The 12,374-nt window shown below is 40.1% G+C and overlaps 1 protein-coding gene across 1 annotated transcript in view; it reads right to left on the bottom strand.

Annotated features, from left to right (window-relative positions):
* The window catches only part of LOC127622133 (forkhead box protein O3-like), a 51,377-nt gene extending 44,926 nt beyond the window's left edge, over positions 1-6,451 (bottom strand). The window contains exons 1-2 of the mRNA XM_052096083.1: positions 5,917-6,451; positions 5,016-5,723 (exon numbers count right to left, since the gene is read on the bottom strand). Coding sequence (XP_051952043.1) covers positions 5,016-5,555 — 540 coding nt within the window. The 5' untranslated portion in view covers positions 5,556-5,723; positions 5,917-6,451. The remainder of the gene's footprint in view (positions 1-5,015; positions 5,724-5,916) is intronic.
* Positions 6,452-12,374: the final 5,923 nt, after the last annotated feature.

The following is a 12,374-nucleotide window of genomic DNA, read 5'->3' as shown; positions in this document are numbered from 1 at the left end:
TGTTCTCATCGCTGTGACTGAAACATTTCAACTGGGTCTAGCAGAGCAGCTCAGACTATTAAGTGTTCCAGCAACAAGAATGGTGCAACACGTTATGATAGTAGTTTGTTATTTATACGTTACATAATCGTATTATATTTAAATGCAAGATAAATAGAGGGGTTATACATGGTTATTACATAGGTAAGAGAATACAGATAAATGTGTGGTTGTCAAGATTACAAGATTAAAAACGGTGAGTTGCAAGTGTGCGTTGTAAGAGTGTGTGACTGCGAGATACCCTCAGCCAAGAGCTGTCTTTTAAAAATTTATAAAATGACCTGAATTAATACTTGAAGCAGTGAATCATTTAAAGGCTGGCTTTTTAAAACGAGTAGAGTACATAATTTGGCAGTGGATGCGCAATCTGTCACTGCAGGAGTATATTGTGAAGAGGAAAGAAAAATCAATACAATCTAGCCACCTCTAATGAAACCTTACAATATTAATGTTTAGAAGCTTGATCTTTTTCAAACACTGAATTAATTAATATTAGTATACAATACATATATATTTGTATAACCAGATCATTAAATTAAAACATAGCATTTCCATACTTAATGTTATCTACAATATGCAATAACAGTCAGCCCTCTCCTCTCTCCCATGCACAGTCACAGAAGCATGATCTACAGGAACCTCTTTATGAGATCACATGACATTAGAACCCTCCCTCATTAGAACAGAGAATGCAACAACCTGTAGCCTCAGTGATGCAGCTTCATTACATTTTTTTAATCTATATCTGGCCATTCCAATCTTTGAGTTTGTATAAGCCATCTTAAGCTTAGTAATGTTTTGTTCTTCTTTCTGTTTCCATTTCTTGTTTCTTAATTAAATTTTTGCTTAATTTATTTTTTGCTTCATTTTTCACTTAATTAGAAAAGCTGGCACAAAGCCAGTCCTATGTTGTAGGTTTTGCAAACATGCCCTAAAATGCCTAGGCCCTAGGGTGAGGCGGTATTCATTTAAAGTTCCAAGAGGTCTGGTCTCTACACTTCCTTCCCAGCAAAGGTCCTGGCAATAATTGACATGGTGTCAGTAGTCAGTATACTGTAGCTATGAAATGACATAAGGAATGCTTAATCAATTTTATGAAATAGTTATTACAAATGTACAAGTTGGCAGCAATATTACTTTGTAAAAGAAACAGTCTCTTCAAATTAGGCAAGGATTATGACATTGGGGCCCCAGAGACAAAGCCAAAATAGTGGGGTTTGGGGAATATTCTACCAAAAGATTCAAATATTTCAATGAGTTCATCAATCGAGTGCACTTTCAAATGAATATTAAAAGACAAATTCAACTCTTTGTTTTGAAGCTGAATTACAGTAGTCCAGTATTTGTGTTTGAAAGTTTTCTATACCTAAGGGGCATAGCAGGCCTTGTGACTAAAGAAAGATACATAATCGGGGTACAGTGGTACCCCCTGAGAAAAAACCTTGGAAAATAATAGGGATGCACCAATACCATTTTAAATGTATAGCTTAATAAGAAAAACTTTATTGCTAACTAGTATACTGGATAAAGTAGCAGCAAAATTAACAGTAATTCCAGTCTTCAAGTCTTCAGTAGAAAAGAAACAAGCGTTTTATTTTTGCCTTTTCTTTTTTTTTTTTAATGTTTCAACTTGCATCAACTTAAATATTGATACAAATTGCAAACAAATACTAATGATGACAATAATAATAATCTTCATAATAATAAATTGTTATTAATATTATTATTATTGACTTTTAATTTTAAATAGAACAGTAATATATTGTAATCGTGCACTTTTTAAACCCTTGCGCCCATTTCACACATACTCCGTTTGCAGTGCGTATGCGGTGCATATACGGTACAGCAGCACGCGCTATAGTGCTTTCTACACTGATCCGCAGTTTCTGTGTGCCACAAAATCAAAAATCAAAAATTTTGATTTTAAATCCAAACGTTCACTTTGACATTGTTTAAGACATTGAAACATTATGAAAATTAATTTTAATCATTGTGATTCTTTGTTTTACATGTAGTTCGAGTTGTTGACAGAAGAAAAGCTATCGCGCTATATCTGTTGCTAATAAGGAGAAGAATGAGACGCATTTGCGTTCACTCTGTCTTTTTTTAGGGTAAAAAAAATCATATATGATGGCATTTTGCAAATTTTGGGACTATAATCATACTTTTTTGACCCTGTAATTTAGTAACTGTAGAACACATTAACTGAAATTATGCGTATATGATGAAATTATTACAGTTTCTTGTCAATCTATGTCTATTTTAATGTGAACAATGCGCTGCCACTTTAATTCAGTGCGGTGCAGCACAGCAAAAATAGACTCGGTGCGTAAACGATCGCTGCACTGCTGTATACGTACCGCAACTGGAACGGATCGACGGACTGCATCCGCGTGCAGTGTAAAAGCTCTAACCTGTTAACATGGGTACGGAAAGAAAATACGCACAGCAAATGGAGTATGTGTGAAACGGGCGTCACACTTTTATTTTGACATTCTGAACTCTCCAGGAAGTCCTGTATGGGTCTGTTTTTCGAAAAGTTTACAGTAGTTTAATTCGCTTTCTTAATTCAAATTCTGGTCACATGCTAAAAATAGCTGCAAGTGCATCACCAGCCTGTGCATGAGTTTGTGTCAACAGAGCAGCGTCATTCACTAATGCGCTGGCGCTGCACACACTATATATTTCTTTATTAATATACACAGCCTTTTGTGATTCACAGAGCTTTCACACATCTTCAAGTGGCTTTGAATAAATTGCACGAGTCATATGAATTATTTTATGTAATTTTTGGAGCTTGACAGTAACGAACGACTATCACACAGTATCGGATTTGGATCGGGCTCATCGGACCGATACTCGATCCATCTAAAAGCTTCTGTATCGGGGTCGGTGCATCCCTAGAAAATATAAAAGTCTGAATGGACCTTGGAAATTGAAAATCTACCAACAACAAACCATGTACATCACAAGAGTAAAGCTTAAAATACTGTTAGCTAAAGTTAAGTAGGCCTATAAATGGAATATATATATCAAATAATGGAAACGTTCTCATGAGAACTCCACTATACTACTAGTAATATCACATTTTTCAGTTTTAGCAAAAGATGCCAGTATCTACATTGCTGCTCACTGTATTTTTCTGCTATGGCCTACTGCCATTAAAATAACCACATCTGCAAATCTGCACACGGCGCCACGTGTAGCAATACGGGTGGAGCGCAAAATGGTATAAATGAAGCGAGTTCTTCTGTAATAGAGAAAAATATTGTAGAATACAGCCCCGTTGTTTTGTCATGCTGATAATTTTATATGCAAAAACTGTGAAATGGGTGAGCCGATCTTATGATGTCTCGTGGTCCGGATGGAACAAAGCCGGGGTCCGGACCTGGACCGCAGTCCGCTAATTAGTGACCGCTGCCCTGGGGCATCACTGTGGTGTTCTCTTATGTTCTCTCTCATTGCTACTGAGATTCTTTATTACAAGCTGCTCACAGTAAAGCGAACCTAGTGATTTACTGAAATAATATGCATACATTAAGAAATCGTAATATATAATTTCAGGGGGTTATCAACCTGTGAAGTCTTTATTTATTTTTAATAATTACCCATTTCATTGGTTTTGATGGATATATTAAATAAATCATGTTTGTATGTGTGTGCACATGACTCATTCTGTATTACATCAGTTAAATGATTCCATTTTTATTTAAATGTGAATCTGCATGTCTGCATTTTTTTTATCTGTGTTTATCTGAGGCTGTTAACAACAGTATCCTCACTTGGTTCATAGAGATCTGCTTAGAGTCTGTCAGACATGTGCTGGGATGTGTCTCATATTTAGAGCTCAAGTTAAATTACACAGGAACACAAAGTTCAGTGGAACATGGTTAGACATTTTTCCAGATGACAGAAATGGCACTAGGCACTGTACTACTTGTCTGACTAAAAGAGGAGGGGGAGGTGTGTTTAGTGTGTACCCCTACTAGAACTGTGGTTATTGTATTTGATCATAAAACATTTTTGACTGATGGATAATGTTTTGCATAGCTGTTTGTGAAATATGATCATTGTGATGCACACATGCACAGTCTTGAATACTAAATGAGTTGATGTACAAACAGTTCCATGCTGAGCTGGAGTCCACATGGTTTTCTGTTGCCAAAGTCCCAGCAGTAACTCAGCTTTCACTATTATAATTCACAGCTTTTTACAGCAAATAGGACTGGTGAGCTGGGCCTCCTGCAGCAAATTCAGTCCTTGACCTTGGACCCTCCCACCACCCCACATCAGCCTCATCCATATACCCCCAACCCATCCTGGCTCTGTCAGTGACAGGCCTGTTAGTCTTGTGCTGGCCATGACATTACCTTTGAAGGCATTCGTGACCACTGACTGCTAAGGAGAACATCGCGCCATTCTGTGTCGTTACGCAATTCCTAATGCCATTCAACACCTACATAAACAGTCTGGGCAGCTTCTATCTTGGGAACATTTACCGTGCCAAGTTTTACATAAGCAGTGGTGTGCATATGAACATAAGTGTGTTTAGATATATGGAAATGTATTAGGATTGACACTGTGGAAATGGCATTTTTAAGGTTTAAGTACGTCTATTCCCCAGGACATAAAAATCTCAGTGTGACAAGAGTAAATCTAAATGAAACTTTTCAGTTGGAGCACATTGTTTTCCTAGACGAATTTTCCACACCGACCGTGGGTAATTCGCTATTTATTTTACGCAGGAATCCGGAGAATTGGTTTGTTTACTAGTGACGTCATTGAGTCATGCGCACACGATCCCTCAAAACCTCTTAAAGTTCTGCTTCTCTGCGCGCGTGCACGCGTGACCAAACATGCGTGAAAACGGCAGAACATGTGTTTCTTGTTGCGATTTAGAGTGACATCAGCACATAATTAACAAGGACATGACAATCACACGAATTCTCTCTCGCACATACTAGCGGTAGGCTTACCTTCCAACCAGCTGAGCTGTTGCTGTCGCCTTTGTCTTTAAAGTAGGGGACGCTTCTGACCATCCAGTCATAGATCTGGGACAGTGTCAGTCTCTTGTCTGGGGCACTCTCTATGGCTTTAGTAATTAGGTCTGCGTAGGACAGATTGCCCCAGGCGTTCCTACGCGCGGATGACTTCCGGGGAGTTTGCTGTTGGCTGCCCTGACCGCTCACCCCCGGGCTCGATGTAGACGCGGGTGGGGACTGAGAGGAGAGTGGGGAACCCATGTTCTCCTGACCGCTTGTGACAAGCAATCCTTCGGCCAGACTTGGACTGCCGCTGTCCTCTCTTGCACCCGTGCCATTGGCGTTGATTGCCATTGCGCTGTCATCCTCCTCATCCTCTTCCTCGGGGATGATGTCAGTGTCATGGAACGCTGGCTTCACCGAGCTGGACTCCGGCAGCGGCCAAGTGCATGATCTCGGGCGCGTTTGCGGCTCAAAGTCCGGATCAATGGCAATGTCCAGGTCGGACAGTGGCTCCAGGCTTGTTTCCGTCATCGCCTCTTCCAGCCTTCGTCTCTCCCCCGGTACTCACTAGTTCAAAGTTAGATAAGCAGTGGGACGCGGTCACAGTCGCATTCCATGAATGCGTCTCTTCTATTCTAACTGGGGCTCAACGCTTCTTGAACGACTAGTGCAAATCTCAACGAACATTAACACCTCTCCCTGTAATTCAGAAAGACAAATGCAATATACAATTACAAAAATATCTGATAAACAATTGAGTATTATATTGGCAAATTAATAATCCGTTATATGTTTAGTTCATGGAAACAGTCTCAGTGCAATATTTATAAACTACATACAAGGCATATGTATGCATGAGTAAATATAATAATGCAATAACACTTGCACTCACAGCATTCACTCAGACACGGTCAGATCCCGCAGTCTTCCTCTCTATGTCGCACTCCCAATCACTTGGTGCACTGATGTAATACAACTATCTCTCCAGTGCACCTCGCCAATAGCCACGGACAAAGCTCCACAACGTCACCGCACACAACCATCACAAGCAGCAAGTCACTGTAGTGACAAAAGAACTGCCAGAGCCACAGCACATTCAGCGGGGCTTTTGATCAAAACGCCGTTATGTCAGATCAAGACAGCTACACGAACGAGAACAAAACTGCGCGTTCTCACAGAAAGCAGTGATATTTTGTTGTCATGTGCCAGTTTAACCCGATGTTCCTTCTAATTCCGGAGTCTCTTTAACAGTTAAAAGGTAGAAACGAAACTCCCGCTTATTGTCAGTGTGTTGCGCGTGACGAACCGCTCGATGTCACGCTTTAGCTTTATTTTACTTTGCGGAAAATTCACTTCCAGAAAGCCCCTCGCTGTCCGCAGTTACAGGAGGGCTAACTGCAATTCTATCAGCACTCAAGCGAGCTCGACTTAGGACTTACTGACTGACTGGAGCGGAGGGGGGCGAGAATAAAAACGCAGCCTCTACCACTGACAGGAACCTGCCCCCTAGATTCCGCGCGTGGGATCGCCTCTTAAAGGGCCCGTGCTCCTTAAACACAGCTGCCAACAGGCGAGAGGACATGTTCAAACAAGTCACCCCAAGTACCCGAATCAGTTTATCGGATTTCCAAATATAGATTCAGATGTTGCAAACAACCTTATCTAAAAATATTATCAGGAATGTGCTATAGATTGGATAAATTTTTTCCAGGTAACACATGTAGCAATCAAATTATTGCATAATGAATGTGGTAATAATTAGAAGTCTTAGAAAATAATCTCTTGTCTCAGCATAATCTTAAAAATACACATAACAGTAGCTGACACTACTCCGAACTTGATCACAACTACAGTTTTGGTGGTAAAAGTTGCATATTGAATGTCACAGCTTGCTCAAGGCACACAATAGTTTCTTCAAAGCAAAATGGGCATAAAGCAATATTCTGGGTTCAATACAAGTTAAGCTCAATCGACAGCATGTGTGGCCACCAAATGCTTACCACAAAAATGTATTTAGATTTTGTTTATTATTATATTATTATTAATAATAATTATTTTTCCCTTTCTTTAAAAAAGCACAAATCTGGGTTACAGTGAGGCACATACAATGGAAGTGAATGGGGCCAATCCTTAAATGTTAAAATACTCACTGTTTCAAAAGTATAACCACAAAATGTAAACAATATGCCTGTTAACACCATTTTAGTGTAATAAAAATGCTTACCTTTTCTGTGTAAAGATATGTACCATTTTAAAACTTTGTTGCCATGACAATGTAATGCAATAAACCAATATATTAAAAGTAAATGTATTATCAATCTCTATGCTGGATCTTTGATCTTTGAGTGGTTAAATCAATTTGGTTAAACATCCATTCACTTGAAGTAATGTTAATTCATTACAATATTTAATAATGTTAAGAATTGTACCTCTATCAGAACAGTAGCAGTTTTAGATTTAGAACAAATGTAGATGTATTATATTTACCTTCCTCTTATAAATTTAGTTTAGCCAATTTCCCAACGTTGGCCCTTTAATCCATGTGTGAAGTCGTCATACCACGCCCCTTACTGCCACCCTGGTTTTATTCAAACACATGACGTAATTCATAATCAAGGACTGTTATGCGCCTTTTACTGTCCTCTCCCTGTGCCGTTTCGCTTCTACTGTTGCGCTCATATCCCCCTCCCTCGTCTCAAGTCTTATTAAAACACCAGCACGTCTTTGTTCCTACAGAGATGCGTACAGCGATGTCGACGGTGAGCGCTAATGATGCTTTGAAGGAATGCGAATCCATCTAACACCTGTGAACATCAGAGAAAACTTGCATTAATCGGAAGAATAATCATTCCGCATCTATGCCAATTTAGCTAATAAAATGCACCACATTCGGAAATATTACAGGAAAACAAGCACGAGCTATTGCTAGAACGCCTTCGTGCACTCATTAATCTTAGGTCTGATATTCGAATGTTACTATGTGGTGATATTATTGTATGTCCAACAACAAGTGGCTCTATGACAGAAAAATGCTGTTGCTCATCAACTCACAAAAGATTTCACTGCATTCATTGTGTGGATGAACAAGCACATGCTTCTGCTCAAGACCCCTCCTTTATTCACTACATATCTTTTCAAAATCAACCATCCCCCTCCTGTTTTTCTCCTGCAGTCCTCTCTCTCTCTCTCTCTCTCTCTCTCTCTCTCTCTCTCTCTCTCTCTCTCTCTCTCAATTTAAATGTACTTTATTAGCATGATTGTGTTCACATACAATATTGCCAAAGCATTAATACACAGAACAAATAATGGCAGTAACAAATAACAATACAAATAGAATTAAATTAAGGTGCCAGATAATGAATTAAATAAAAACTATAATAACAATATACTCTATACAATATAAAATAAAATAAACATTTAGTAAGACATTATGAACATAAGAGAATAAAAGTACTGTGAACAAAGTACAATAAGGCAGTGATTGGCACTTCAAAAATGAATTTAGCTGCTACTGATGCATGATTGTTCTCCCCCAGTAACACCTGCATTTGCTCTGTGTCTGCTCAACTGGAAAATTGTGGCACGAGGTTTGAGAGTTTGTCAAAGTATTTCTATCTCATCTCTGTAAATTTCTCAGAGTGAAGGAGAAAGTTTGTCTCTCTCAACCTCACAAGTGTCACAGTGAGCACAGACTTGCTCTTCCTTTGAAAGCCATGTTTGTCTTTTTCTATGGCCAGACTGTGATCACTGAGTCTGTATTTGGTGAGGATCCGTCTCTGTTTTGGATCTCTTACAATGTGGAGATATTCTGCCAGATTATACTTTCTGTTTAGGGCCCGATAACATTCCAATTTGCTTTGGTTTTTACTTTCTATTCTCAATGGTTCAAATATGAATTTTTGCTTTATTATATTATTTTGATTATTCTGATTTGGGTTTATTCAGCAGTGCTGGTCTGAATCTGGTGTTTGTTAGTTGTTAGTAGATTTGTGAGTTTCAGAGCCAGCTGACAAATGGGACTGGTTTTAGGTTTCAACTGTTGGGTTTTAAGGCATCATGTTGCAGTGTGTTCTGGGTATTTGAATTTAGGTGTGTCCAGAATTTTAGGGATAGTTTTTTAATATGTATAATAAGGGGGTATCTGCCTATCTCGCCCGGCATGCATGAACTCTTTGAATGTTTCTACAGAATTCGTCATGCAGAGATTCTATGGGGTGTTTTTCCCATCTAGAGTAATCTGCCAGACAGAGTGGACCCCAAACCTCACATCCTTACAGAGCAATAAGCATAATTATACTATCAAAGGTTTTAACCAAAGTGTTACAGGAATGTATATTTTGGTAAATTTGCCCTTAATAGCACAGAATGCTCTTCTAGCTCTCTCTTTTAGTGCATTCACTGTTAGGCCAAAACTCCCTGAAGCACTATTTTTTAGACTGAGGTTGTTGTAGTCTAGGGTGTGTTATATTGCAGTGTTTCCCAGAGTGAATGTGTATCTGGTTTCCTGTAATCTGAATTTTTTTCTGGAAGATCATAATTTTATTAGACTTTTTTTTTTTTTATTGACTGCCCAGTTCTGACAGTAGTTCTCCAGCAGGTCCAGGTGCTACTGTAGCCCTACTACAGGGCTGTGCTTCTGCATTTCTGTTCTAATATTGTCTAAACCACATGCCTTTCTCGGTTTTAGTTTCTTAAGTGCATCTGCCAATTCTACTCTGCTAATCTGATGGTCTAAAGGGTTTTGGTTATTTTTTTATTGTAGATTCCAATTTAGTCATCTTATTGATGTTAATGTTTTTCTGGTCAGGTGTGAGATTTTCTGGAGAAATTTCTTTGAATAAGTTTTTTAAATAGCCTTTCCATAATTCTCTTTTTTTATGGCTATGTGCTGTCTGTGTTGTTTATTCAGACTGTTCCATTTTTCCCATAACTGATTATCATTAATTGAGCACCTTTGATAAATATCATATATTTGCTGTACTTGCGGAATTCAATGTTGTTAGCATAACCTGTTTTATTTGAAATCTATAGATTGGATTGGACATTTCTTTGGAGCTAATTGCGGTAAGGAATTCTGACTCATATTTTGGGGACCATTTGTTTGTTGGGTTTAGTTTGAACAGGTTGCTGGGCTCTTGGTCTGTTCTATGGTGTTGAATTTTCTTTAGGAACACATTAATTTGACAGTGGTCTGATAAGGAAGACTGTGGTCTGACAGTGAATGCACGTATGTAGGAGGGGTCCATGTCTGTAATGGCATAGTCGACTACACTAGCCCCAAGAGCTGAGCAGTATGTGAATTGACCTAAAGAGTGCCCTCAGATCCTAGCATTAAGCATATACAGACCCAGGTCTCGACAGAGACACACTAACTTCTTACCGTTTTAGTTGACTGTACTGTCCAGATTGTTCCATGTTTGTGATGTAAAGGAGGGCGGGGCCGGGCCGTGAGGACACACAGTCGACCCTAAATTGGGCTAATCAGCCGGTAGGGGGATAAAGGCAACAGTTCGAGAGGGAGAGAGAGATGCATGCAGCCACACTGTATGTGTGTCTGTTCGTTTATGTTTTGTGTTGTTTTAAGTTTATTTATATCATTAAAACTTTATGTTGACTGTTCATATGTGTCCCGCCTCCTTGCCCATCCTTATACTGTTACAGTGATGACGAAACCCGGGAGGGTGGAGGGATGCGCTGTTGTGGAGTCCTCACCTTTGCTGTCTGCCAAAGGAGTAGCCACAGCCATCTGCCTGGGGACGGAGGTGTCGCTGCCATCCACAGAGAGCCGGAGGAACCGCTGCTGTAGAAGGGAAGGAGCGGTTCTGTCCACAGGGTGAGGAGCTAGCTGTCAACTGACAGAGGGCAGAGAAGTGGTTGTGGACCGGGCGACAACGTGTGAGAAAGTTTTTTTCTCTCTCTAGTCTCACTCTGTCACTCCGCCTCGCTCTTTCCCTCTCACCTTTCCCACCCTCGTCCCTCCCAGGGCTCCAGAAAGGCAGGAAAGACCTGCCGCCAGGCATTGCTGGAAGGGCAAAGCCCCCCCTCCAGGAAGAGAGGGGAGTGCATTATGCCGGGGGTTTCCCCAGCCTGAGTCAGGCATTGGAGGAGTGTGATGAGGAGGAGGGCAGGGCCAGGCCATGAGGATACACGGTTGGCCCTGAATCGGGCTAATCAGCTGGGAGGGGGATAAAGATGAGCCGGAGGTGCCAGTTCGAGAGGGAGAGAGACACATGCGGCCGCTCTGCACGAGTGTGTCTGTTTGTTCATGTTTTATGTAGTTTTAAGTTAATTTATATCATTAAACCTTTATGTTAACTCCTTCAGCCGGTTCCTGACTCCTCCTTGCCCATCCTTATACTGTTACAGTATTGTTGTGGTGGGGGTTAGATGTGTGTTGGCTTTCTGTATGTGTTTATTCCCATGGGAATCTATAACGTCTGACTCTGAACCTGTCCTGGCATTTAGGTCCCCATATAACATCACATTCCCATGGGCCTAGAATTGGCTGGTTTCTATCTGAAGCTGATCAAAATGATTGTCCTTGTATTATGGAGACTCTGATGGATGGATGTAGGCGGCACAGATGTAAAGGTCCTTATCACAGTCTATGATGCCTTTTTTGAGTTTAAACCAAACATGCGTAGAGCCATGATTAATAGATTGTTTTTTTAAAGTCACTTTGTACCAAATGTTGACCCCACTCTCTAAATGATGATCTCGATCTCTCTCTCTCTCTCTCTCTCTCTCTCTCTCTCTCTCTCTCTCTCTCTCTCTCTCTCTCTCCTTTGTTCTTACCTAACCCTGTACAGTTTAAAAAAGAATCCTAATCGTGCAGATGTAAACACTCACAAAAACTCTTGTAGAATTATTCTTCAGTACCTGGAACACCCGGGTTCCTTATTTTCACTGCAGAGATCAGCACATCTGTTGTCATGTGGATGGTAAGTGTTGACATATAATGTGTCAGCCCAAAGTCTTTTTGTCTAATAAATGAAAGCATGATTTAATTTGGTGCTTATTGATCTAAAGGATTAAAGAGGATATAGGAAATATAGAGGATATAATTGCCCTTATTGTTTGTTGAGAGGGTCCCTATGATACCTGTTCTCTCACAGTGAAAAAAGAAAGGGACCTGCAGTCTGCTCTAATGTGATCCTAAAACAATAATATAGAGCACGTGGGTGCGTACAGGCATGAATTATCTACTGCTGCCACCTTGTGACTAAAAAGAGAAATTACAGGAATGAAGACTTATGACGAGATGTTGCAGTGACCACACAGTAGCGACCTGAACATGCCCACATAGTTTATGCTCATTAATGTGGCTGGTCCCAAGAAGAATACATATGG

Source organism: Xyrauchen texanus, chromosome 28 (assembly GCF_025860055.1).
Source record: "Xyrauchen texanus isolate HMW12.3.18 chromosome 28, RBS_HiC_50CHRs, whole genome shotgun sequence".
Lineage (NCBI taxonomy): Eukaryota > Metazoa > Chordata > Actinopteri > Cypriniformes > Catostomidae > Xyrauchen > Xyrauchen texanus.
The sequence above is the reverse complement of the archived record's forward strand: the minus strand, read 5'-3'. Positions and strand labels throughout refer to the sequence as shown.